Genomic DNA, 27442 nt, shown 5'->3' with positions numbered 1-27442 from the left:
TTGTAAATGGAAGATTTTTTTTTCAGTGTATTTATTGTTATGTGGTCCCGGTGCCTTATCAGCGTTTGATGTGCACATATTCGGTCACAAATTCTGACAGTTGTAAATAATTTACGGTTTGTAAATGGAGGATTTTTTTTTCAGTGTATTTATTTTTTTATGTGGTCCCGGTGCCTTATCAGCGTTTGATGTGCACATATTCGGTCACAAATTTTGACAATTGTAAATAATTTACAGCTTGTGTATAAAAGATTTTCTGTATTTGTTGATTGCGTGATCCCGGTGCCTTATCGTGTTTGATGTGCACATATTCGGTCACGAATCTTAAAAGTTTTTCTTTTGCATTTGGTTGTGTGTGATTTTATGAATTTGTCACTATTTATTTTTGTTTTTCAATAATGCGGACCGGGTGCCTTATCAGCGTTTGATGTGCACGTATTTGGTCGCATCTTGAGGGAACACTAACAACTGTACACTTGCGTGAATTTGGTTCATCACTTTTCACTAAATTTTTTTTCATATTTTTGTCCAAATTATTTATTTCATTTTTCCTTACTTTTCTTTCTTCCTCTTAGTTTCACCACCATTTGTTCACTTACCTATCTTACAGGTATAATATGATCAGGAGCTGGAGCATTGTGAGATCTCCTTAATCCTACCGGCTGCGCCAATTACAGTATCTGCTGATACTGGGGGGGGAATATCCCACTTCTGATACCAAAAGAAAAGAGGACTTGCTTCGTCTTCGGTCAAAATTATAATGATTCTTTATTGTTCTACAAACTCAGAAGTAACTTATGGGATACAGTGGAATATATGAGAATGGAATGGTGTGATCGGGAATTCGCATATCCAGCAGATTCGAGTGGGGTGAGAATCTGCCTAGTTGACATATCTGGTGTGTTGTTTGGTTGTGGTTTCGCGTAGCTGTTAAGTGTTGGTTCTGCTTACTTCCGTTGGTTCCCCAAACTCAGCGTTTGTATCCAGTGTTTGGGTTAATGACCATTTGGTTGAGTCGCTGAGGTTTGGGGGGCGGCGATGTGTCCGCAACAATGTGTGCGGTAACTCGCGCACTGAGCTTAGCATCGACCTATCTGGCAGCTCTGTCGCAAGCCACCTGACTATCGATAAGCACAGCTGTCAGCTGTTTTACGTACTTATCGTTTTGCTTGCACAACAATTTTGCGGCATTTTTCCAATATTTTACTAAGTTTTCTACAATTTACTGAAACAAAATGCGTCTAACCAGTGTTTTATTCAAGAAAGTGAAGAGCAAGTAAGTGAGATTGGTTTCCAAACTGCCTTTTTTCATTAATAACTATGGGTTTTACAGGCGAATCATGGTTGTGCTGGAAAGTGTGGTCAGTGGACATCAATATAATGCCTTTCGGGATCGTTTGGCCGAGAAATTGGAGATAATACGCTTCGATCCGTACAGTGAGTACTGCCTACGAGAAATTTGCTCAGCCTGCACACCAAGGGCATTTTTTTCTCTTTTCAACTGATTTAATTTTAACCTCTTGTATTTAGTTCACTTTAAACATTACCTTTATTTACTATTTCAAGATAATTTTTTTTACTTTAATTTATGTTCCCTTAAAGTGTAATAATCATAGCGGGTTTCTTTTACTTTACTTTGTTTATTTGCAGTTCAACAGGAAAGCCTGTATCGCGAACGCAAGAAAATCCGCAGCGCCTAAGGAGTATCCCATTTATTTTTGATATTCCCTTTTTAGTTAGTGTCAATAAAACAACCATTTAAAAGAAACAACAAATGTGATTGATTTCCCAGCATAACTTGAGAATTACATATTATAATTTATTATACAAAAAACAAAAAATCCAACGAACTTTAGTTGGGATATTAATTCTATGACATTTTTGATCCCCCTGGGATTTATTTAGCATGCCCTGGATCTTGGATTGGTTTTATGACATCCTATTAAAAATTCTTAATTATTTTATGGTCTTGGCTTCAAGAATCCGCATCACATCTTCTGCAGTCATCTGTTATTGACCTAATTTATACATTTCTCTTGTTTCTCTCGGTGATTTCAGTACATTTTAAAATTTTTTTTGTATCCAGATCCAGTAATGATCCAAATTCTTAACGATCTTCATCATATAATGGCTTCTCAGTCATGAGGAGACCCCGTTCCCACAGAGCAAGGGCAACCTCCACCTTGCGATCCGCATTCTTCATGGGCAACTGGCCCACCTTGATGTACGATGGATAGGCGGCAATTAGAACCTCAACGGCAGCCCCTTCCGCTGGCAGAATCTCCATGAAGGTGGGCTCGTACTTGCAGTACTCCAGGGCATTGTCCATATGATGATAGATCCTCACGTTGCCGCCATCTTCCTCTTTGACAAGGCGCAGGATGTTGGCACGCAGCAAGCGCACGGATGTCTGCTCCGTGATGATATAGTCGCAGTTGCAATAGCCCTGGGCATTTACCTCATTTCGGGAACCGAAAACAGTGCGTAACTTTTCCTCGGGCAAAAGTGTCGGTGGCAATGCCTCATGCTGGAACTTCTTGGCCAGCTGATCAACGGCTTCATCGATTTCCTTTGCGGAGGGCATCAAATGTTTGCGAACCAAATTCTGGACATTCTCCAACAGTTGAGTGCGCGACTGGCTCTGGACGGAGCGAGACTGTGATTCACCCAAAACTTGCCAAGTGTGCAGCGGTAGTCCGCGACGCAGGGCCACACTCTGTGAGACGGCCCGCTTGAGAACAATGGGCATTAGTTTCTCGAGCAGATTGGCATAGGCCTGCTGCTGGTACACACTCAGTGTGACGTGCAGCGAGTGCTGATTCTCTTCGGTGATTGCCTGGTGAACGGTGCCACGTGGAAAGTACAGGACATCGCCGGCTTCCAGCACCTCATCGAGTATTGGCTGACCCAATTGCTCCTGATCATAGTTGCCCGACGAGATTCGGGCCAGCAGATCCGACTTCTGCGGCGGCTCGTACAAGCGCCAACGCTTGCGTCCCTCCACTTGGACAACGAACGCCTCGATGTCATCGTAATGGGGTGCAAAGCCCTGACTATTCGGTGGCGTCAGGTAGACATTTGCCCCAACCAGACAATGGAAAAACTCCTGCAATATGCTGCACACCTGTCGCAGTCCTGGCAAATAGGTGGATGGATTTAGCAGGCGTATGCTGCAGCCATCCGCATAGAAGCCCCAAACGGCTGGCGGCATGGCCCGGCCCTCGGGATTCAAGGTCTCACGCTTGCCATCCTTATAGCTGGTTATGTCCAAATTGATGGTAAACTGCAAATGGTGACGAATCAGCATGTCATCGATCATCTTGAAGGAGATCAGATCGCTGTAGTACTTGGGATTCTTGCGCTGCACCAGGCAGGCGTTCTTCTCCCAATAGTCGGTGAAAAAGTTCTCCGGCAGAACGGGATTGATGATCCACTGTAGAATGCGACGACCTTCTTCGATGCTGTTGGTCTTGTGGACCTCTTTTGGCTGCGTTGGGGTTACATCTTGTCGCTTGAGACTGCTACTGCGGCCCCATTGCAGTGTAAAGCTTGTATTCTCTTCTTTGTTCGACTCCTCGGAATCCTCTGGTGTTTCCAGTTTAATCAACGGGCTCTTAGCTTTGCCCTTTTTGGGCAGGGGACATGATTTGGGTTTGGCTGCCGGTGATTTGGCGGCTGTGGAACTGGCTTTACCTGCTGGCAGAGATTTTCGCACCAAGGGACAGGCTGGAGCGCCTCCATTCACCAGAATTGGCTCGGTTTTTTCCAATCCCACACTGCGCCTCTGTTGCTTGCGTTTGGATGCGGCTGATGCAGTTGGTTCCTTGGTCGCCTGCTTTCCCGCCTGCTTTTTGTTGCCATTGGCATCCTCTGGCGGGGAAGGTCTTTTGCGATCTGTGGCCCTGGCTGCCTTCGATTTGCCCTTCACGGTGGCAGCCGCTTCTGGTGAGGATTGGCTGGATACGTCACTCCAAGAGAGTGCACCATCGGTGTCACTATCATCATACATCAAATCCTCTAGATCTATATCGAAATCAGAATTTGCCGTTTTCTTGGCTTTAGCTGTACCGTTAGTTTTTGGGCTCTTGGACTTTTTGCCCGAGGATGAGACCGCTTTTGGCATTATTCTACGGATTTGGAAAATGAAATTAGTTTTATATAACAACGCAAATGCAGCTTTAACAGACCTACACAAATAACGAAACGAATTACTGGGGTATATTGCTATATTCTGACATAAAATTGAACTTTAAAAATGGCTTGCTGCACGTGCTTGCATTTACAGTTAATATTGCCGGTCTTCTCTATGGTTATCGATTATCAAAGCAAACAGCGGCAAGAGTTGCCAGATCAGTGGTTGCAAGTACAGTAAATAGCCAGTTAACGTTACCAAATTACGATAACAGAATATTTAAATTATAAATAAATGGTTTAAACATTCTTGATTAATTATAATACCTAACTCCACAGATACTTTAAACATTTTTATAAAGATAACAACGAAACTGTTTTAAAGAACTAATATACCATATAATATATATATTTTATTGTTTTATTTGTTTTGCGGTCACCAAAATGTTAGTGAAATGGACCATTTGAAGCAAAAACTGTTATAAGATTTAGTTTAACAAGAGTATAAACTAGTTTTAAATATTATAAAATTAAGCATATTTGGCAAAGTGCATGACGATTGTTTTGACACACACACGTAGTAACCACTGTATTTCTATATTGCTAAACAATTTATACCGATCCGGCAGCTCTGTCGCAATCGCTTATCGATAGCTCCGAACAGCTGATTGAATTAAACCGGCAGATTTATCAAGTTGCGAAATACAATTGGGAGCTTAATTCAAATATGTCCGATTTGGAGCCGGAAAATGAAGAAAAGTTGGCGGAACAGGAGCAGCCGGAGGAACTGGATGCCGCCAAACTGCTGGAGACCACCGCCGCTCTTCAGGAGGACGAGGATCTGGCAAATATCGTGACAGCCGAGGAATATTTGATGTGCAAGGATGTGGTCCTCTTGGAATACGAAAAACAAATGTTTCTCGATCAGGTTCAGGCCGATGGTCTTCTAGTTTGCGCCAAGTAAGACCTGTAGGCTATAGCTACGTATGCACCAAATTAATCCAGATTTATAATCCCTACAGGGGCCTGAGTTACGAACGCGTTTTGATCAATATATTAAAGGCCTACAGCGACTCGGGGAATTTGGTACTCGTGATCAACAGTTCCGACTGGGAGGAGAAGTATTTCAAGTCCAAAATGGAACCCAAATATGTCCACGAGGTGGCCAATACGGCTACAGAAAGGTGAATGCGAAAAATCACATTAAAATGGGTTAATGACGGGTTTTGTGATCAACGTTTTATTATAATATTTCTTAAAGAATCCATATATCCATATTAACTAATCAACTAAATTATTAACAGGATTTAAACTCGAAGCGTTTTATATGGTCAATAATTTTGATAGTTTTTGCTTTGTTATAATAATTTTTTAAGCTTCTAAATTGAATATATATAAATTACTCATACAATTTTAAAACAGGTTAGTTCTTAGACTTAAAAACATGAATATTTTATTAATAATATTCTGGTAACAGTGTTTAATGAGCTCCCCTTTCACTCTGATTAGTGATTTTTCTCTTTGGACTGCAATTTAAATTTGAATTTATTATAAACAAATGTGTTTTTCAATTTCCAGAGAGCGAGTTTATGTGGAAGGTGGCTTGCAGTTCATCAGCACCCGTATCCTGGTGGTGGATCTGCTGAAGCAGCGCATTCCCATCGAGCTGATCACCGGGATTATTGTCCTGCGGGCGCACACCATCATCGAGAGTTGCCAGGAGGCGTTCGCATTGCGGCTGTACCGGCAAAAGAATAAAACCGGCTTCGTGAAGGCATTCTCCAGCAGTCCGGAGGCCTTCACCATTGGCTACTCGCATGTGGAGCGCACCATGCGCAATCTGTTCGTGAAACATTTGTACATTTGGCCAAGATTCCATGCCACCGTTCGTGGCACCCTGCAGCCGTGGCAGACACAAACAATCGAGCTGCATGTGCCTCTCAGCCAGAGCATGACCGCGATTCAAACCCACATTCTGGACATAATGAACTTTCTGGTGCGGGAAATCAAGCGGATTAATCGCACCGTTGACATGGATGCGGTCACCGTGGAGAACTGTGTGACCAAGAAGTTTCATAAAATACTGCAGGCTCAGCTGGATTGCATCTGGCATCAGCTCAATTCACAGACCAAATTAATTGTGGCCGATCTCAAGATTCTGCGCAGTCTGATGATGTATGACTATGAGTTGTAGTTGTACCATGTCTTTCACTATTAAATTAATGTATTTCTATAGCTCCACCATGTACCACGATGCCGTCAGTGCATATGCCTTGATGAAACGCTATCGCAGCACGGAATATGCCCTAAGTAATTCTGGTTGGACTTTATTGGATGCCGCCGAGCAGATTTTTAAGCTCTCGAAACAACGTGTTTTCAATGGACAGCAGGGTAAGCTTATAAGCACCAAAATGAAATACAAGTTATTAGCTATTGAATCGCCTAGAATTTGAGCCCGAACCGTGTCCCAAATGGCAGGCTCTCACGGATCTGCTCACCCAGGATATACCCGGCGATATGCGTCGCTGTAGGCGTACGGAACAGCCAAAAGTATTGATCCTCTGCCAGGATGCACGCACGTGCCATCAGTTAAAACAATATCTCACGCAAGGTGGGCCACGTTTTCTCCTCCAACAGGCCCTGCATCATGAGGTGCCCGTGGGCAAACTGAGCGATAAGTATGCCAAAGAGAGCCAAGGCAGCAGCAGCAGCCGCGAAGCTCCATCCTCTGCATTGAAGAAGCCCCTTAAAGAGGAGGCTTCTAGTTCTCAAACTCCTGCCGGTTTGGATGAACTGGCTCAGCTTTTAAGCGAAACGGAGGCAGAGGGCCAGCACTTTGAGGAGAGCTACATGCTAACCATGACACAGCGGTTGGTGACACAGCAGGAGCCTCAATTGGACATTAAATTCGATCCAGATATGTCCATTTTCGAAACCATACCAGAACTGGAGCAATTCGATGTGACAGCGGCACTGGCGGCGGTGCCGCATCAGCCGTACATCTGTCTGCAGACCTTCAAAACGGAATCCGAGGGTGCAATGGCACTGGAGCACATGCTGGAGCAACTGCAGCCGCACTATGTGGTCATGTACAATACGAATGTGACCGCCATACGGCAGCTGGAGGTTTTTGAAGCCAGGCGTCGCCTGCCGCCTGCAGATCGACTAAAGGTTTATTTTCTCATCCATGCACGCACCGTGGAGGAGCAGGCCTATCTGACCAGTTTGCGTCGCGAGAAAGCCGCCTTTGAGTTGATTATCGATACGAAAAGTGTGAGTTTTATATTATTTCAACTCACATTCATTGGAACTCACATCTCACTGTAATTTTAATTGTAATAGAAAATGGTGATACCCGAGTACCAGGACGGCAAAACCGATGAAGCCTTCTTGCTCTTCAAGAACTATGATGATGAATTGGCTGGGGAAAATGCCAAGAGCCGTCAGGCAGGTGGCCAGGTATCGCAGGCACCCAAAGAGACGCCCAAAGTCATTGTGGATATGCGTGAGTTTCGATCGGATTTGCCTTGCTTGATTCACAAGCGCGGCCTGGAAGTGCTGCCCCTGACCATTACGATTGGCGACTATATACTTACGCCCGATATTTGTGTGGAACGCAAGTCGATTTCGGATTTAATTGGTTCCCTGAACTCGGGCAGATTGTACAACCAGTGTGTGCAGATGCAACGACACTATGCGAAACCCATTTTACTGATCGAATTCGATCAGAACAAACCGTTTCATTTGCAGGGTAAATTCATGCTCTCACAGCAGACGAGCATGGCCAATGCGGATATAGTGCAGAAGTTGCAACTGCTAACGCTGCACTTTCCAAGGCTGCGACTCATTTGGTCACCCAGTCCGTATGCCACCGCTCAGCTTTTTGAGGAATTGAAACTGGGCAAACCCGAACCGGATCCCCAAAAAGCGGTGGCCGTCGGCAGTGACGAGCCAACGGCCGGCGAGCAATTGCATTTCAATAGCGGCATCTACGATTTCCTGCTACGTCTGCCCGGCGTTCAGACGCGCAACATACACGGGCTACTCCGGAAGGGTGGCAGCCTGCGGCAGTTGTTGCTGCGCAGCCAAAAGGAGCTGGAGGAGCTGCTGCAGTCGCAGGAGAGCGCCAAACTGCTGTACGACATCCTGCATGTGGCCCATTTGCCGGAGAAGGACGAGGTGGCCGGCTCGACGGCGCTGCTGGCAGCTGGCAAGCAATTTGGCGCCGGATCGCATAATCGCTTCAGGAAGGCGGCAGCCGAATCGCGAAGGGGTCGTCGCTAAACGGAATGGAGGTGCCATACAAATAGGCTGCTGTTGCAGGACATCAACAGGATAACGTATGTGCGGTTTTTGGGTATAAAACAAGGACTTATTTGCTTTTAAAGACGCGAATTCTTTAGAATAACACATTGTATTCCCTATTTTGGGCTATAATTATGGTCTCTGTGATTCATATGGGTATTAAAATGAACATAAATCAACGTTTGGCTTCGATGAAATCTGTAAAACTTGTCATCTAAAAAAACGCAAATTCTTAAGCATAAAATCCCTTATTCCCTATTTCGGGGTATAATTTTGGTCTTTACAAATATAATGCTTTATATGATAATGAAAACTAGCATTAATCGACGTTTTGATTCGATTAAGTCTGTAAAACTTGCCATTTACAAAAACGCAAACTCTTAAGCATTAAATTCCTAATTCCCAAAGTTTGTCTAATTTTAATTTCTACGATTCTGAAGATTCTTACGCCTTAACTCGATTATGTCTGTAAAACTTCTCTGCTTAAAATGAAACGTCAAGTATTTTGCATAAAATTATTTACACAAGAACTATTTATTTTGAATCATAATTTATTTTGTAATATATATTTAATCATTGAAAAATTTCGAAATGTAAAGTTAATGATAATAAATAAAGAGCCAAAATTGTAGTTTATGCAAGCCTCTGATAATAATTAAAAAAAAAAAAAAACAAATTCTTAATTAACAATTATTTATATTTGGCCATAATTTTGTTCTTTTTAAGTAAAAAAATGCAGCCATAGTGATTGATATTTTAAATTATTTCTGCTAAAACATTTCGAAGTTTTCAATAAATTTTATGAAAGAAAATTAGCCAAAATTTGTGATATAATGCATGCCTTTCCTTCATATAATGTGAACTTTATATATATTATAATTTAATTAATTACAAATTTGTTTATTGATAGATTCAAGGCATAAAATCGGGAAAAGCAAAAACTGATGGACAACAAAGGGAGCAAGTAGTCTCTGCACCGAAGTGCCGAGCAAACAGTCAGACAGGCAAATTATGGAAATTTTTTAAACGTTGCAATTAAGACGTCTAGGGAATGGGATGCGGATGCAGATGCGGATGTGGATGTGGATGCGGATGCAGAGGATGATGAGGTGACTGTCTGGCCGGCAGACAGCGTTGACCGTTGGGAGGCGACAACTGCGACACAGCAAACTGCGCCGTTGCCTTCTGGGATGAGCGCTTAAAAATCAATTTTCAATAAATTTTTAATTACCACCGCGCACTGGATGTCTGTACCTGTCCATCCCATAGGATTTCCCTTCAACAGCACACCTGCAACATTAACAGCCAGTCCGTGCGATTTACAGGCAGCTATAAGCTGCATTTTTCATCCACAATTAACCTGCAAAGCAGCCCCAATCAAAGATGTAAGTGCATTTTTGTATTCACCTTTTCATCTCTATAAAAGTGTTTCTTATAAACAATAATGGATTGCAACTTGTTTTGTTAGAGTTTGCTTTTTTTTTTTTTAATTCTTTTTTTAATTTAATCATCAAATTATATTTTATTTTAAAGAAATATTACTGTTCTTGTGTAAATTAAAACTCAAATTAAAGGCATTAGCAATCAAGACCAGCATTGATTACACATAAGGGCAATAACAAGAGGAAATAAATGCTTATTGCACATCGAAATCCTTTTCAGATTTAGTGCATAATTTCAAAAAGCACAATAGGCGGCCAACGGACATGAAATTATGCGAGGTAATTGGCATTCAGATTGAAATGAAGTGGAATTATGTGAATTTGAGAAGGGATTTTTGAAAGGGGAGCGTAGAACATTGAATTTTAGGCACATTATCTTCTCATACAGTTGGTTCATTAAGTGGAGAAAGCCTCGAATAGTAAATCTTCTACATAAAAAACAAAAATTTAAAAATCGTTATATATGTATATAAATGTGATTGTTTCCTTTTTTTTTTTTTTTTTATTTATTAATTATTATTATTTATACAAATCATTTGTAGAGTTTATATGCTTGAAGTGTAGGGCAATTGTGCTTCAATGCGATCCCATTCGGCTGAATTCCTGTGCATGTTTGCTTTGGCTCTCGCTTTTTGTTGCACCCGACTGCGGCTCATTGGGCAATGCGCGCTTAGAGCGTGTTTCTGATGGTTGGCATTATCTCCGGGTCCGGTTGCCACCTCCTCCGGAACGGGGGAAGGGGCATACCCTCCCACCCCCCCCACACAACCAGTAAATGTGTGTAAGCGAAGCCAGCATACACAAAAAAAAAAAATAATACCTGAAGGAGTTATTACACAAAAAATAGTATAATAACCAAAAGACATTGATGCGTTCACAGAATATTTAAATAGAAAAACTTCTTGCCTAAAGTTAGATAGATTTTAATAATCTTAATATTAAAGTGAATATAGTTATAAAATATAATTTTTGAAATCGGATGACTTTATCATCGAAAAAATAAATAAATAATTAAAAAAATTGTTTTTAAATTGATTTGAATATATCTCGATAATATCGTGCCGACTTAACTAGGCTTAACTAGGTTTTAAACATAAATATATATATATATAATTGAAATATAGTTTTAAAGAATATTTAAGTAGCCAGGGTATTTAAACTTTGGCTTGCCAAAATGTACTTTCTTTCTTATTCATACTGTTTATGCTTTTGTTGTTCAATACTCATCAAAACTATACAAGTAGACTCAAATTTTTTTTAATAATGTGAACATATTTAGCGGTGTACTTTTCAGCGCAAGTGAATCCAAAATTTGGCTGCCGTTGGTGGCTGGTCTTTGGTCTTTTGAACTGTTAGACTGACTTTGTGGCCTTTCGATCCAAAACGATCCGCTCCGGTGTGTGTCAAAGCATATTTGCCAATTGGCTGCGCTTTGTGCCCGGGAAAATCGGGAAATGCCAGGGGGCCGAATGTCTAAATTGGAGTGGGTGGAGGGTGGACTGGGAAGGGAGGAGGAAAACGCATAGAGGATGGGGCACAATTAAAACTCCATTACAGCACTCTTGTCCTGCTACTGATTTTTGTTTGCCCCGGGGTGTCGGTTTCGACTCGTCCTCATCCTCCTCACCATTTTCCCCATTTTCCCCATTTTACCCAGTTTTCCATTTTCCATTTTCCATTTCCCTTTCAGTCTTTCCCAGTTTGGCCGCAACAAACGCTTCAATCAATGGACAATGGCGAAACCTGAACCCGAAAGCCCCAAAACATTTGGCTCCTTTCGTTTTTTTTTTTTTATTTTTTCTGTTTTTTTTTTTTGTTTTTTTTTTTTTTAATTTTTTTTTTTTTACCCACTCACAATGACAACGTTAATTTTCACTCAACGAAACCCAAATGGATCTTTGATTTGTTGCAATTTTCTTTTTATTTCTTGTGCGGCTTGTTGTTGTTTTTGTTCAGGGATTTCGAGGAGCTCCGAAAAAAATAATCCAATGCCGAAAGGCTTAATTCTGCGGATTTCGAGAGGTGTAATTGATTGTTGTACGTGAGAATTCAGGAAACTGGCCATTTTAATGGATTCAGGCACTAAGTTTTTTTCCAATAAAGTTTCTTTTGGTTCCTACAATACAAAAAACTAACGATATTTAAGATATAGTTTTTACTTGCTTTACATAAATCAAATGAAGTTCTTGGCAAACTTTTCTAAGCAAACAATTTCGCATTATTCATGTTTATTCCCAGTCATAAATAATCTTCATTAATTAGTTGAAAACCAGCACTTGTACACAAGTATGCTCAAAGAAAATTTAAAGTGGGCAAAATTAAGCAACACAAACAAATTCAGTGGAGTGCAAAATGAAATTAGCTGAAATTCCGTGAATTTAATTGAACAAAGTTGTCTCGACTAATTCGATAATTGATCGGAATTAATTGCAAACTTTTTGCATACTTCATTCATGGAAACCCCCGCTCAAATCCAATATAAAGTCCATTATGGATTGCCAATGGCCGGCAAATTAAAAGCCGCATCGTTAACCGCAGGCATCATTAAATATTGGTAGAAATGGAAAGAGAAAGTGCCTGAAATTGGCACTTTCGACTTGTTATTTGTGGGCAAATTTAACGTTAGAAAGCCAAAAATTTAATTTAAAATACTGTCGGTAATTTAAGTTAATCTAACATTTAATCCGAAGCAAACAAAATAAAAGCATTTATAATTACTTTAAGCAATAATGTCCTGAATCAAGTTTTTGATCTGGCATTTTGGAATTCGCACTTTCATTAGTCAAAGTCAAAGGCAAAACCATATTTCTGGGGCGTTTTCCATCGATTTTTGCTTAATTTCATTAGGGCAGGACGAAACTTGTTAGGCATTTGACACATTTCAAGGCCCTCTGGCACAAGTAATGCAATGCCTTTCGCTGTCAAGAAAGCGAGCAAAATGCATTTAAGAATTTATGACAGCCCACACACAACAAGTGCACAAAATACCTTTATGTGAATGTGTGGAATTTCACTGCTCAAAAAATAAATAAATAATTAACCCTAAAAACAAATAGTTTTAGAATCCAATGTGTGTTTTAAATCAATTCAAAAATTATACAAACTCCAATTATGTTTTACAAATTTTATTAAGACAACGTGTGTTAAGAGATAAAAATTAATCTTAAAGTATCCTTATAAAAACGGTGATACCGAATTTTCGCCTTATAATTATATATGTGTATAAAAATAATACATACTTCAATTTAAAAATCATTTATGAGGATTAAATAAAAAGTATTTATAAAAATAAGTAGAATAACCCATTGAAAATAATGCTTAGTACTCAGTAATATTTATAATTTATATTTTAATAAACAATGCTTTTACATGACTACATTTTTGATAGATTTTTCCAGCGATTTATGTTGCTTTCCTTTCAATTTCTTTTCGATTAGTGTGCTAAAATGATATGTATCTCTTTCTCAGATTTTTCTACATGTTTCACAGAGCTCCTCCAGAATTTCAAATTTGCATCTAAGCCAAATGCAGTTAAGCTGGACATGTTTCACTGATATGTATACAGAGGAGTACAGTAGTTCCTGGCTTAAAAGGGCGGAAAACAGTGGCTCGGCCGTGCCGTTTTCGAGGCAAGACTGCTTATCATAAATGACAAATCTAGAAGTGAATGCGAATGCTAAACGACCAGCAAACAACTAAATGGGCCAAAAGAGTCAGAGGAAAATGGGAATGGGAATGGGAATGGGAATGGGAATGGAAACGGGAATGGCTGGCGTTCCAATTTTCCTGCATTTTGGTGTAAATGTAAATGTAAATGTAAACGATATAATCGCCCCTCTCCATCTGTTTCGTTTGATGTGAGGTTTAGGGGAAAATTACCGCCCAAATGGGGCGGCCAAATGGAAAGCACAGAACGGTAGCAGCCAAAATAAACGAAAGCCATGAGCCACAAGCCCTTAAACTTGTTCAAGGAGCAAAGAGGCGGCTCTTAGAGTCCGTCCTAATGGTTCTTTAACTCCAGATCGAAGACTTCCTAAAGACTAACCCTCCGGAAAGTAACTATTTGGCCTAACTTAAATTGGCAGTATGTTTTCCCAACTTTATGGGAAAGATATGTAGCTTACAAGTCAGCGAATGCTATTCCTATTTAAAAGTATTTTAACAACTTTCTTCTTGTAAATTTTCTCAATCATGCGCAACCCTTTTTAGAATACACTTAGATTTAATACGATTTAAGTAATTATATAATTTATATTTTTTTTTTTTTAATGAGTCTTGCTAAACATTTTTGGTATTTAAGGGATCACTTTGTGTATCATTTATTTTAAAGTTTCTGATACTTGATCAATTACATTTTTGTATGATAAAATAACTTAAGTAAGTTAGTAAAAAAAAAAGATTTATTTTATTTAAAGCTCAGTAATAATGCTTGTAAACTTAAGCAATGATTTCATTGAACATGAAAACGTTTTCTTTTTGTTAGGAAGCAGTGACCCAGTACTCAAAATTCACTTAACATTTTTCAAACATTTAAAATTAGTTTTAGGCTGGTCATTTTTGGCAGTCCTTGAAATCTTTTGTGTAATGTCGCGCTACCTGCACGCCGATCACATTTTGGAGGCCTTCAACGTATTCCACAGACCATTGACTCTGGATGAAGTGGCCGGTTTCGTGGCCGAAATGGAGGCCAAATCCGTGGATGAGGTGCGATTGGCGGTGGACAATACGTTGACTGCCGGCTGGATGCATGGTTTTTTGAACTTGGAGGATGGCATGTTCACACTAGTTTGTGGCTATTGCGGTGACGGACAATCAATTGAGGGCAGGAACAGGCGACGACACTTGGCGAATCCGAAGCTAAGGAGCTCTTAGTGGGTCCTACGACAGTCCCTTCGACACCCGAAACGCTTGATTAAGTTCATTTTGGCGATCAGATCCTGTCCTGAGGCTTTCAAGGTCCCGAGGCGTCAACTTTCGCTAACCGAAAACGTGGACTTCGTTGAACAGGAACTCTTCCGAGGTTGGCAAGTCAGTGAAGAAAACCCTCGCTTTAGCCCTCAAAAATCGTTTCATTCGGCAGGACATCTAAATAATAAATCTATATAAATTCATACAATTATTAATCAATCAATGTTTATAGATATAAATCCATACAATCATTTTGGGTGTCTAATATTTTGCTTATCAATTAACAGATATTTATTAAACCTATTAAACATTATTAAAAATGAGTAATAGATTGGGGTGTCTTTGGAGCATCATATATTAATTTAATAAAATTTTATACCTTTTGCCTAAAATCATCGGCCTCTAAAAACTGAATTTTTTAGAAAATGTTCAAAGGTAACGTTTAGTGGTATGCCAATTTGGTTTAGGAAGTTCAGTTTTGAAAAAAATTCAGCATGAAATCGGAATCTTCAAAAATAGCCAAATTACCAAAAAAAAAAAATTTTTTTTAAAATAGTTTACTAATTTAAAAAGAATTTTTTTTTTAGCAAAAAACTTTATTTTTGGATTATTTGAAACTCGATTGGCCAACAATAAACCACTTAAAACCATAGTAAAGTGACAATTTTGGGCTTTGATTTTGTCTTAGATGTCGTCAGTCAAAACGAAGGTGAATGTTCCATGATCTGGGTCTTATTTGCCCCGTGTTACCAGATTGTCACCCGAGATGCCCTGCTCCTTGACGACAATTGTCCGACATGCTGCCTGTTTGTTGGCCATCGGGGACTGAGTGCTTGGCTGCTGGTTAAGTGACCGCACAGGGACCCATTTGGTGACCCAGTTCGTATTGATTTCAGCTCTGGAAAGCCCTCATCCAACTCCATCCCCTCATCATCGTGTCGGCAGTGTGAACAAAGCACAAGCCGTTGGCTTTTATTGTTTGCCAGCCGACGGCCGGAGAATTCCCCAAAGTCAGGCGACGGAGTTCCGAGTCCAGAGTTCCGAGTTCCATCGAGATGGAGTCTCTCCGATAAGCTCGCACCTATGCAGACCCAAATTGGACTGTCAGCTGGCTGTAATTGTGCGGGTCTAATTGCACTGGGCGAAAAACAAGTTACCAAATGTTCTTGATTTAAAAAATATCGTTTTTTTTTATAAACAGTTGCCGTCTATAAATAAACAATGTAAAGTGCTAAAAAATACTTATTATTTTATTTTATCATATTGTTTACTTATCAATAAACAAATTGGAATAAAAAAAACTTTTTTATTATTATAGTTTTTTCAGAGGAATGAAAAGTGTTGATAATTCCTAAAAATTTATTTTCTAATATAAGGTATTAAATGATTTTATACAAATTTAATGAAAAAGCCTTACATCTTCGCTCATTTGAATTTTTTAAAGGAATGCAACTTTTGTTATTAAACTATTTTATTCATATTTAAAAATATTATACTTATGTTATGCGGATTTTATTTTTTGTCAATTTAGTTTATAGTTCACGGAAACATTAAAAACGCGTATCAAGTAGTTACAAAACTACCGCAGGTATCTAGTCCTTGACCAAAAAATAAAATATGTATAAAAAAAATGGTTTTCTTTGTATGCTAGCACATACCATTTCCAAAACTATTATAAACTATTATAGATTATTGTTTATTTTGAACATGTTCCCAATTCATGCCTAGTTTTTCTCCGAGTGTTGGGCAGTGTGTGCTTGTGTTGCGGTTAAATAGGAACTGCGCCAACTTATAACGCAGCCAACTTCAACTTCCACTTCCGTTTCCGTTTTGCTGCCCAAACGAAGGACATTCACCACAGCCTTCCCTTTTCGTCGCCCAAAAAAGAGAACCCCCCTTCGCCACCCCTTCGCTACCCCTGTCCTCTTTCGTGTCCTTTGCCCTTTGGCATTCGCCGAAACTATTAAATCACATTTTACGAGCGTTAAGTGCACAATTAAAAGCATTTCGTTAATGTGGAAAATGTGGCGCTGTCTTGGCTCGGACTCGCTGCCACGCCTCTTTTTCTTGGAACCACCTCCCCCCTTGACTAGAAGAGAATTTTCCACCCCCTCTGCCATTGTGATGTAATTAAATTTTCAGCTGGCAGGACGCGCATTGCTTTGCGTTCACCTTGGGTCCAGTTTTTTTTTTTTTGGGCCATCCCATAGTTGGCAAAACATCGGATTTTGGAGGGTCATTATCCTGAAGGTGCCATTATCCCGGCTATCCTGTGTGTCCTTGCTGCGAGAAGAAGCAAACTAAATCGATTATGGTTTGATGTAAATTTCCTTTTTGCGCCCGGCGGCCATTAGAAAGTTGTCTTGGGGCCAAAAAAACACCAAGAAGATTGTGCCTTAATCCCCAGCTTAGGCCAAAAATCTGTCGAAGGAATTATTTATGAAATTCGATTGAAGAAAAGCATACTTATTTTTGTTGGGCAAACAATAAATTACATTAAGGTTTGATTTAAGCTAAATTTAAAGTTCAAAAAGAGGATATTCTATTAATATTGACTTTCTCTGTAAGTTGAAAAATTTTAATTTAGCCTTTTGTTCTTTATTTTGAGGAGTAATAAATGGTGAAGTCAATTATAATTAGTCCCGGCAACTGTTTGACTACTTCCTGCCCTCCATTTGTTGGGTCACCAGCCATTTTTTGAGGTCACCAAACCATCCCCCCCCCCTTTTTTTTTGATTTTTCAATCTTCTTCATTAAGAGAAAACGCAAACTAAGTAAGTAATATATGAGTCTTAGTAGGCGTGTAAAGTGCACACTTCAATTGTGGGGGTGGTGGGTGGGGGAATGCATAGCAGCCACACCTCAAGACCATACACTCACCCCCCTGCAACCCCCCTCATCGCCCTTTACGCATTCGTCTAAGTGCGAAAGCATGTTCAAGTGTGTTGCAAAATGGAAAGCAATGTGTTACTTTATTTTTTTTTTCGTTTCCAATTTCTTATTTTGCTCTCTTTGCTCATCACCAGCAATGACGTCACGCCCCTCCGCCCTAACTGGGCGTGGGCGTGGCCGATTCGCGGGCGGATGACATTTGACGGTACAAAGTAGCGCTGTCCCCTTAATACCGAAAAAGAAAAAATAGAAAAAACTTACAAGGTGACTGCGAAGAAAAGGACATCCCTCGATTTTGTCAAGAAAAGAAGTGCGATTAAAAAGAACATGATAAATTAATGACCGTAACAATTTAAAGGGAAAGTGCAATTTTGTTGTTTTATTATAATTTAAAAACTGTTATAATTCGATTTTGTTGGGATAGATTATAATTATAGCAGCACCTAAAAAAATTTTTGGTAAGATGACAACTCTACAAAGTTAAGTTTTTTTATTAAAAATGTTTAAAAATATGTTTCTCTAATAGTAATTCTATATACTATATACAAAACGAATCTTTAGATTATAGACCAGAGATCATATTTGTAAAAGCACTTAAACAATTTTTGGTGAGATGACAACTGTACAAATTGAAATAGATTTTTTTATTAAATTATAAAATCAAAGGTACTGTTACAAAAATATTATAAGTTTCTTAAGCTATGCCGTTAACCAAATAAAAATAAAATAAAAATAAAAAATACATAGGTTATCCATTTTGAACCCATTTTTTTCCAATGTTTCTTAAAAACTAGTTTAAATTCCTGTTTTCAGCCCGGAAAACTTTCGATCCACCCTAGCTGCAGCTGCAATGGAGGCATACATAGCCTCAAGTTCCGTTTTCCTCGACTTGTGCTCCGTTTTTCATCCTTTTTTGCGCATATGCCAGCGCTTCCGGCGCTCTCCTGATGGCCTGCTGTGTCCTTTGATATTTGGGGATGCAAAGGAGGATGGATATGGAGCCACGACGCTTTAAAGGCGAAACATTTAGTTTGTTGCATGTTTGGACATGTTGCTCGCTGCCTCGCTGCCTCGCTGCCTCGCTGTACGTGACATTTTGCGGAAATGGAAACCCAGCTAGAAGGCAACAACAGCAACCAAAAAGGGACAAAAGGACATGGAAGCAGGATTCACCACGATAAAGCCAGAGCCAGAGATGAAGATGCCAGCGATTTCTTATAATTTGCATTGAAGTTTTGATTGCCACAAAGAGAGCAGCAAGGCGAACTGAGACGGGTACAAATGCATGCCCCAAAGGAAATTGTCAAGAAATATGGAAAACAAAGCTATAACTCAAAAGGAACACATACGCTAAAATGATTCTATTTCTTCACGTACATTTAATACTACATTTTATATGCCTTAAATTGAGATATGTTAAACTAAACTCAAGTGTTTAGCAAAAAAAAAAATGAATTAAAACAATAGCAATGTTTCTGTAGTATTTTTTATATTTTTCGTACATTTTAAATCATTTTTCTGATGCTAAAATAATGAACATTTATTTATGTATTCATTTGCCTAATTTGTGTAAAGACTGCATTTCATTTTATCTTGAGGTCGTCTAAACAATTAAATTTAAATCTCTGGAGTTTCCAAAAAGCTTTTTCCATTACGTCCAAAGTTCTGCAAAAAGTTTCGACAACTAATTTCAAGGTCCTTCCGCATCCCCCCATTAACCTTTCGCATACAGAGAATAGCAGCAGCATAAAAGCAAATTAAAGTTCGCCTTTGCCGGACATCATCAAAAAGGTAAGTTTATGTGCAATCACGGATTGCCATAAACCGTCTAAATAATGAAGGGGTCTGGGGATGATTTTAATCGAAGGGATCAGGTGGCACACGACCCAACAAAAGCGTACCCAATTCGTTTTCCGACCAGCTCAGTGTTGCTCAAATATAGATAACTAAGTCCAGCAGTAAAGTCTGGCCTACCAGATACTAAAGTCTTCACAAAAGAATTTAGAAAATAGTTTACTTTAAAACTAGAGAAAAAACTAATGTGATATGACTAACGTAAATTTCGTATTTAAAAGTATATCTAAAAACTTATAACAAATATTGCCATAATTTCTAGGAGAAAAATATTGATGATATTTTTATATATAATAATATCGCACAAAATGGAACAATTTTATTTATTTATCTCAAAAATTCATGTTTTTTTAATTTAAAAAATATAAGAATATATTAACCATTTTTTAATGTCGATAATAATATCAAAAATTGACTTTTACACAAACATTATAACAAATTTTAAAATTGGTTTATGTATATAAATGTGAGTTTATAGATATTAAAAATATTCTTTACAGCATATTAGCAATTACAATAATAATAGTCTAAAATTATGGCAAAATTAACTTGCTTAAGAGCTCTTAAAAGTGGTTTTATTGTTTTGTCACATTAATATTTTAAGATAGTTTTGCTATTTTATTAATATTGGCTTTTCTGAGACATAAAACAGATAGACTTCCAACTCAAATGCAGGACATTGGTTGAATCCCCTGACACCGGGTTTTCTTGCTTTTTTTCTTTTTCTTCAGCTTCTTCTGGTATTTCTGTGTTTTTTGATGTTTTTTCTGTTCGTGTCTAAGCTGTCCGGCGGTGGCTAAGTCTTAAGAGCCATAAAACCCATGTAGCATAACTAATAGGTCTTTGGCCAGGCGAGTTTTGTTTATTCTTTGCTTTTGCTTTGCTTGTGCTTTGCTTGTGCTTTGCTTGTGCTTTGCTTTGCTTACCCCCATTGCCGCCCTCGATTGCAGTTCAATGCACGAGCGTTGAAATTGTTTTCATTATTTCATTTCATTTGGCCCGTGCCATGTGCACCTGTGAGTTATGGCCAGGTATCGAGCCGTGGATTAAAGCCAAGTTGTCCTCCCTTGCGGAAAATCCTTGGGAAAACACACCTCCTCCCATCCCTTTGGTGCATGCTGTGGCAAAAAGTATGAGCCATTAAATAAATACCCGCTCCAATCGGAAAAGGCAAAGAAAACGCGATGGAAAGCGTAGTAAAACGAAAAAAAAAACGAAAGGAAAATATAGTAAAATGGAAAAACGTCGCCAAAGAAGTTCAAATAAAAATGCATAATTCAAACTTAATGCAAGCCATGCGTAACTAACAGTGTTGTCCTATAATCACGTTCAGCTCTCAAGATGTGATTTCGTATAAAACTACATGACCGCAGAGTATCTTAAATTGAACAATTTATCATAAATATTTCTTCTTTGCATATACGACCTTTAAGTCAATTCTATAGATACGTTTCTTTATACTAGTTATACAATTAAATACATAAGTCTTTGTTTATAACATACCTAATTTGATTTGAGTTTGTATCTATAATATTTATAAAACATAAATTTTACCTTAAACATTTATTTTTCAAAGTCTCAAATACATGACAAGCAAATTTAATATTATTACTACATATCATTACAGTATTTCTATTGAGAGATTGTCTAATATTTTTTGGACTTTAGTAAAAATGTTTTGCATATTTGTACAATAAGAAATATATATAGATATGAAAACTAATTTTAAGATTATTTTCTTTTTTTCTAAGTCCTCATAAATTTGTACGCAATACAAATTATTTTTTTATTTTATTCAATCAAAATAACATCAGAAATTGAAATTCAGTGGTTGTCCGCCATTCACCAAGGTGATTAAAGACCACTTTAAGCGGCTAAAAGGAAAAGCTGCCGAGCTTGCCGGAAAAAAGCCACAGCTTTTCACTGTGATCGTTCACCAAAGGATTTTCTCGTCGATAGGGGTACACACACATACATGCAGACACGCACACACACCTGTGTGTTTAAATCAAATATTGGCAGGTGTACGTGCATGTAAGCCGTGAATTATGCATGTGTGCGTGTGCCTGGCGAACGGCGCTTGAGCATAAATAAAATAATTGCATATGTCGCGTGACGCAATTCACCTGTCCACCCATTGCGTTTTCCCATTTTCAACCTTTTCCCTCATCTTCCCTGATTTCCCGCAAGCAGTTTGCATATTAACAATATGTTTATATGGAATGTACGCTTTGATGAGCCCAATAGCACTTAAAGATAGTTAAAGTACTGCTTCAAACCGATTGGTTAGAAATTTGTAAATATCACATATATAAATATATATTTTAAACTTTAATAGATATTGATAAAAGTTTTACAATCTCAAATAAAACACGTTTCTATATCTATAAGATTAATTTATAATAATATCATATATATTTTATCTAAATCTATTTCCTAAAAATCTTAATAAAAGTAACTTTTTATATGCAAGGCGTCCCCAACTAACTTAACTTAATACATTTACGTGCTGTCTTGATTACGAAATTAAAACGCAACTAACATGTTCGTTACTTACATTTGACTTAATTTGTGAAAAACTCAAACATGTTTCAACTCAGCCCAAAAAAAAAAAAAGGTAGAGAATCCCAAATGAATGCCGGTTGCATTTTCAGTTACCCCCATGCTGTATTTTTTGTAATCCCCGTAATTCCCCTTTTCCACAATAAATATATACATTTTTTTGTTTTAGCTACTTTCATTGTTCCCCAATGGTGCCGGCATAATAAATAATAGCTGGTAATCGACGCATTCTTTGAATAATGCACACGGACGTCGGAACTCGAATGAAATGTATCGAAATTCACGGAGTGTATATTAAACACAGACGGTAAGCGGCTTACAGGTAAAAAATTGGGGTCCCATATCATTTGGCAACCGTTTTCGGGGCCAATTTGCAGCCGTGGGCACAAAGTTATATGGTTGCAAGTTCCCAAAATCAAACTAAATGGTTAGCAAAGATATAACAAATTTCAACCATTTTACAACCACATAGTATTTTGATAGTATTTTAATATTTTATATAATTAACAAATTCTAATTTAAATGTTATAATCACTTTATTTGGCTTATTACTTTTTTTTTATTACAAATAACAAATTTATATTTGTTTCGTATTTCATGTCAACCCTCCAGCGATTTCAAATTTGAGAGATACATTTCAATTTAAAAATTACTAACTATTTAGCCCCTGTGTTGACTCAAAAAAAAAAAACTTATATGTGAAATAGCAACTAATTACAGATTTAACCACAACAAAGCTTAACCTATTTTATTTGTTTTTAGCAAAATTTTAATTGCAGCCGTGGGGCTTTGATGAATTTCCACCTGGCATGCAAATACAATTCTCGTTCACTCCATCTCTTTCTGTTTCTCTGCCTCTGTCTCACTCTTCCGGTCATTTGTTTAGCTCTTTGTCAGGCAACAGCTCATTTCTCTTAGTCGCTGTGTGAAATTTCATTTGAAAATATGAGAAATGCATTCGCTCGCAGTGGAACTTGGCAGCATGTTAAAGCAGCACATTCGTGTGTGCCCCTATCCCCTACCGAAATCTGATCCTTATGGTTTCCGGATCTCTTCATCCTGATCAGGATGAGGTCTGACAGTCCCTATCTCCTCATCCTTATCTCCTTATCCTGATCTCCTTAGACTTTTCTGATCATACATTATACTTTTCTCAACCTAAAAGCGCAAATACCCAAAAGCCGAATTGCGCAAAAGCGCAATATCCCAAAAAAACGCAGATAGAGTCAGGAGGATGAGGAGATATATTATATATTTATTATAAATATATTATACATTAAAATAAATATAATTTTTCGTATATGATTTGACCTGATTTAAATACATAATTTTAAGAGGTTACAATTTGTATTAAAATATAAAATGAAAAATGGGAAATGCACTATTTTTTGCACTTTTTTCAATGTGAATGGGGAGTGGGTGATGTAGTGGGTTTTGTAGTGGGTCTTACAGTGGCTGGCTCTCTATGTGTGTTGACTTTGCCCAGAAGATTTCGCTCTGGCATTCGCTCTGGCATTCGGCTTCTTTATTTATTCAAGCAATTGCCACTGTCAACACAGCGCACATTGATAGGCCAATGATGAGGATGAAAAGAGGGAAACGCGGGAAAAGCGGAAAAAGCGGGAAAAGCGGGGGAATAGAAATCGAAAATAAATTTTCAAACGATGAGGGAAATGGAAATGGAAATGGCAATAACGACGGCAACTTCTTAGCAATGTCTTCTCTTGCCTGCAATTGGACAATTCTATTTTTGTTTATCTTAGTCTGTTGCTGTGCAGCTCATTTTGTTCATTTACATTTCCCATTTTCCATTTTCCATTTCGCCAGTAAATGTTGTGCAAAGCAATAAAAGGGAATGTGAATGCGAATGGCGACAGGCGACAGGAGGCGCTGCCACTTGCCGGGTATTGTCCTGAAATTCAAGGCAATATTCGTGGACTCGAGGACTCCAGGACTCGAGTTGGATGGCCTACAATATGCTCAATGTCAATTTGAATGGAAAATGACTTCACAGAAACATCTCGTAATACCGACTATCAAACATGCCCTTGCTCTAATAAAATATAATAAATAAATAAAACATAAATATATTAAAATCATGTTAAGCCTTAATATGTTCCTATAATTTATGTAAACTGAAAACTTTCGGTAAAAAGTGACCGATTCTTTTATATTAAACGAACATAAACTAAGATTATTTTTATTCATAGTGAAAGTAATCTGATCTTTTTAACTCAGTTGTTATTTTCGATAATTTAGGCGATCAAACACCAAGTCTCTATAGATTTTCAGTTTATACATTTATATAGTTGACAATAAAAATAAGTTATACAACCCAGTTATTGGATATATCCTTTTCTGTCGCAGGGTATCAGCTGTCAAACAAAGCTGTAAATATACCCTATCGAGCTGAAGTAGATTTCAGCAAATTACTGCAAATCCACTTATTCATTGCCCAAGTGAAAATGGAAAATGAGCTCTTCTTTCGTCTGAAGTGTTTTTTTATAGGCGTTATGCCAAACCATACATATATTTTGTTTGGCTGCCAATGACATGCATAAATTAACGCTCTTTAAAGTCCAGCGAAAATTGTAAGGAAAAGCAAAGAAAAGATGCTTAGAAAAGTATGCAGCAAGATTTGCCGTTCTGCCATTTACGCAAATAAATGCGCCAAACTTTTAGACCCAAAAAACTAGAGAGAGAAATGGCGAAGCGCAAGGCAAGTGAAATCAACAAGGAGCTAACAGAAAGTCTGAATATCCAAGAATCCGAATCCAAAGTTGCCGTCTGAGCCAACTACTTAGCGTCAGCGACAGGCGTTTCGTTACCACCCTCATTTCTCACTTTTTCCCCTTGACTCCATCCACCCCGCAGTAGCAATTACACAGAGAAAAAATCAATGTGGTTCTAATATCCTTATATACGTTATATAAATATATATACAAGTATATATATCCATTATCTTGACTGTACAATTTTTGATAATATTTATCGCAATAAAGCCATTTAAAATTGTGTTACCAAATTTAAATTTTTTTATTGAAAGTACATAATTCTGTTATTTCAAAATTGTAATTTAATGGAAAAAAAAGGTTTCATTTTCTAAATTAGAACATCCTTCTCTTAGTGTTTTTTTGTTTTTTGATTTGGTGTGGGGAGTTGAGTGGCCTTGGAATGGAGCTAAGCGTCGTTTGAAATGGTGTGCGCCATTTTGTTTTAAATATATAAACACAATAAATATAAAAATATAAATAAAAATAAGCAAATGGCACAGCGTAAAGCGTAAAGCGCGGCCAAATGTTTGGGCAGTAAAAATTGTTTACGACCACTAAAGGGAAACCGCGGAACACGACACGACAAGGACATCAGGCACAGGCTTTTCCACCCACCAACTCCCCGTTTTTGGAAAATGCCCACACCCCCTAACCGCAGGTCACCATATTGCCGATGTTTATGTGGCTGCCTGACAATTTTATGCTCATGCCCGGCAACGTCCAAACGTTTTTGGAATCTTTTTCAATCCATCCCATCGAAGTGGCAGTTAAACCGACCATGATTCAATTTTAAGAGCAGTACAGCTTAAAGTCGAAAACAAAGTTTAAGCTTAACCAGCTTTTGTGGTGCCACTTTTGTCTGCCCAAGCAATCTCCATCAAAAAGGTACTTAAGTATGCATAATATAAACAACAAGAGGATAACAAATATCAATGAATTTTAAATTGATTCCTTTTTTTTAAGAGTCTGGACATACCTTGCAATTTATAGGAGAATATTTTAAATAACTTATATTTTATTTTTGGCTTTAAGATTTTTTCTTACATTCAGCAAATAAATATTCCTAAAAGCTAAATAAATTTAAAATTGTTTTTATTTTTTAAAAATTGTATTAAATATTTTTATTATATTTTTTAAATATACAAGTATTTTTTGTATTTTTATAATTGAAAATTACTAGTTATAATTCTTAAAGTTTAAACGTGTATTATAGAAGTTTTTATCCCTTATGTTTCTTAATTTTGTGAATTTTAGTTTTTTTATTTTAAAATGGTGTCCTGTAAGCCGTAATTGTTCTGGCTTAAAAATGTGACTGACCCTTGACACTTTGTCTTCTTGCTCCCAACTAAAGCAAGCCCAATTGAACCTATCCCAACTTAACCTTGAGCCACCCTGGTCAAATTCCAACTTGATCCGGCTGGAAGGACCAAGACAAATGTGCTGTCAAAAATGATTTTAATAACACTCCATAGCAGCCGCAGCCCTTAACCCACCGTGTAACCCACTTTGAACCACCTGCTCGTCTCAATCCCGAATTGCTGCTTTATCTTCTGCAATAGGAAGTCCTTCTCCTCGTCCTGCTGCTCCTTTTTGGCCAGCTAATCGAGGTGGCATGGGCCAAAGTGCCGACCAGGTCTCCTGCCTAAAATTATGCAAAAGCCGGGCTTTAAAGTAGATTACACGAAATTTGCACACGAAGGCACAGAAGCCCACGACGGGCATTAATCACGAATGAAAACCTCCTGCCCCCATCCTATCCCGTAAAGCCCCTTCTATTGTGTGTGTGTTTTTAAATAGTTGGCCACGCCCACTGCAGGCGGCGAAAAAAAAGGGGCAAACAGAGCACGGACCAGGAGCAAATAAATTGCCAACGTGCCGGAATGCAACGAAAACCCATTGGGTTTACGAGATTTTTCCATATTGCTTCTTTTGGCTCCCCGGTTCTATTAGACTTCTGGAACTTTTGGTTATGGTTGCCTGCCTGCCTGCCTGCCCTTTCCCACGAGAAGAAGAATAATGGAACAACAAGAAAAACAATGCCGAAGAATTAGCATAATTTTTCAATTGTCTTTTGGCAAATAGTAAAAGGCTTTAAATATTTCCCATGCTCACTATTTTACACATATCTTTTAGCTTTTATAGACCCTTAAACCTATTCTGTCATTTTATTTAAAATCTATATATGCTTCTTCCAAAAAAAAAAAACCAATTATATTCTCCCACATTATAAGCATTCTATGTCTGATTTCTTGCTTCTGTGCCCCTTCTTTAATATTTTATTTCCTTCTTTTTTGCCCAGACACACAACCCTACGACCCCTTTTTATTTTGCCTGGGGTTTTTCGCTTTTTCAACCCGCCAAATATTTTTCTTAAGCTCAAAGCGAAATGGCATAAATCATGTTCAATATTATTTCACTTTTTATTCGTTCCGTTTTTCGGTTTTCGTATCGAGCTGGCCCCGGGGTTAAATGATTTCATTTCGTGGAAGAGATGACAACCCTGGCAGAAGCTGAAAAGCAGCACTTGTTGCCCTGTTTATTTGATTTTATTGGCCAAGAAGCACAAGAAAAGTA

General features: G+C 38.1%; 4 protein-coding genes across 5 annotated transcripts; 3 read left to right on the top strand and 1 right to left on the bottom strand.

The window, feature by feature from the left end:
• Positions 1-1117: 1117 nt before the first annotated feature.
• On the top strand, positions 1118-1741 carry LOC108149924 (39S ribosomal protein L33, mitochondrial). Its single transcript, XM_017277841.2, has 3 exons — positions 1118-1276; positions 1334-1437; positions 1651-1741. The coding sequence occupies exons 1-3, from the start codon at positions 1236-1238 to the stop codon at positions 1698-1700; spliced, it is 195 nt and encodes a 64-aa protein (XP_017133330.1). The 5' UTR covers positions 1118-1235; the 3' UTR covers positions 1701-1741.
• Positions 1742-1777: 36 nt separating this feature from the next.
• On the bottom strand, positions 1778-4308 carry LOC108149923 (bifunctional lysine-specific demethylase and histidyl-hydroxylase NO66). 2 transcript variants are annotated; one of them, XM_017277839.2, is made up of 2 exons: positions 4188-4308; positions 1778-4127 (listed from the first exon to the last, which is right to left on the bottom strand). In XM_017277839.2, the coding sequence occupies exon 2, from the start codon at positions 4121-4123 to the stop codon at positions 2108-2110; it is 2016 nt and encodes a 671-aa protein (XP_017133328.1). In that variant the 5' UTR covers positions 4124-4127; positions 4188-4308; the 3' UTR covers positions 1778-2107. The 2 variants fall into 2 exon arrangements, with proteins under 2 accessions (XP_017133328.1, XP_017133329.1); XM_017277840.2 differs by having other exon boundaries at positions 4192-4308.
• Positions 4309-4808: 500 nt separating this feature from the next.
• Positions 4809-9451, top strand: LOC108149925 (DNA repair endonuclease XPF). Its single transcript, XM_017277842.2, has 7 exons — positions 4809-5091; positions 5154-5315; positions 5710-6306; positions 6368-6522; positions 6578-7404; positions 7474-8471; positions 9347-9451. Exons 1-6 carry the CDS (start codon positions 4859-4861, stop codon positions 8413-8415), a joined length of 2916 nt encoding a protein of 971 aa, XP_017133331.1. The 5' UTR covers positions 4809-4858; the 3' UTR covers positions 8416-8471; positions 9347-9451.
• Positions 9452-9718: 267 nt separating this feature from the next.
• LOC108149926 lies at positions 9719-15039 on the top strand. The gene is made up of 2 exons (XM_017277843.2): positions 9719-9821; positions 14419-15039. The coding sequence occupies exon 2, from the start codon at positions 14463-14465 to the stop codon at positions 14748-14750; it is 288 nt and encodes a 95-aa protein (XP_017133332.1). The 5' UTR covers positions 9719-9821; positions 14419-14462; the 3' UTR covers positions 14751-15039.
• The last annotated feature ends 12403 nt before the right edge of the window (positions 15040-27442 follow it).

The sequence above is a fragment of the Drosophila elegans genome, unplaced genomic scaffold (assembly GCF_018152505.1).
Source record: "Drosophila elegans isolate 14027-0461.03 unplaced genomic scaffold, ASM1815250v1 contig_149, whole genome shotgun sequence".
Classification (NCBI taxonomy): domain Eukaryota; kingdom Metazoa; phylum Arthropoda; class Insecta; order Diptera; family Drosophilidae; genus Drosophila; species Drosophila elegans.
This window is presented reverse-complemented; position numbering and strand designations above follow the sequence as displayed.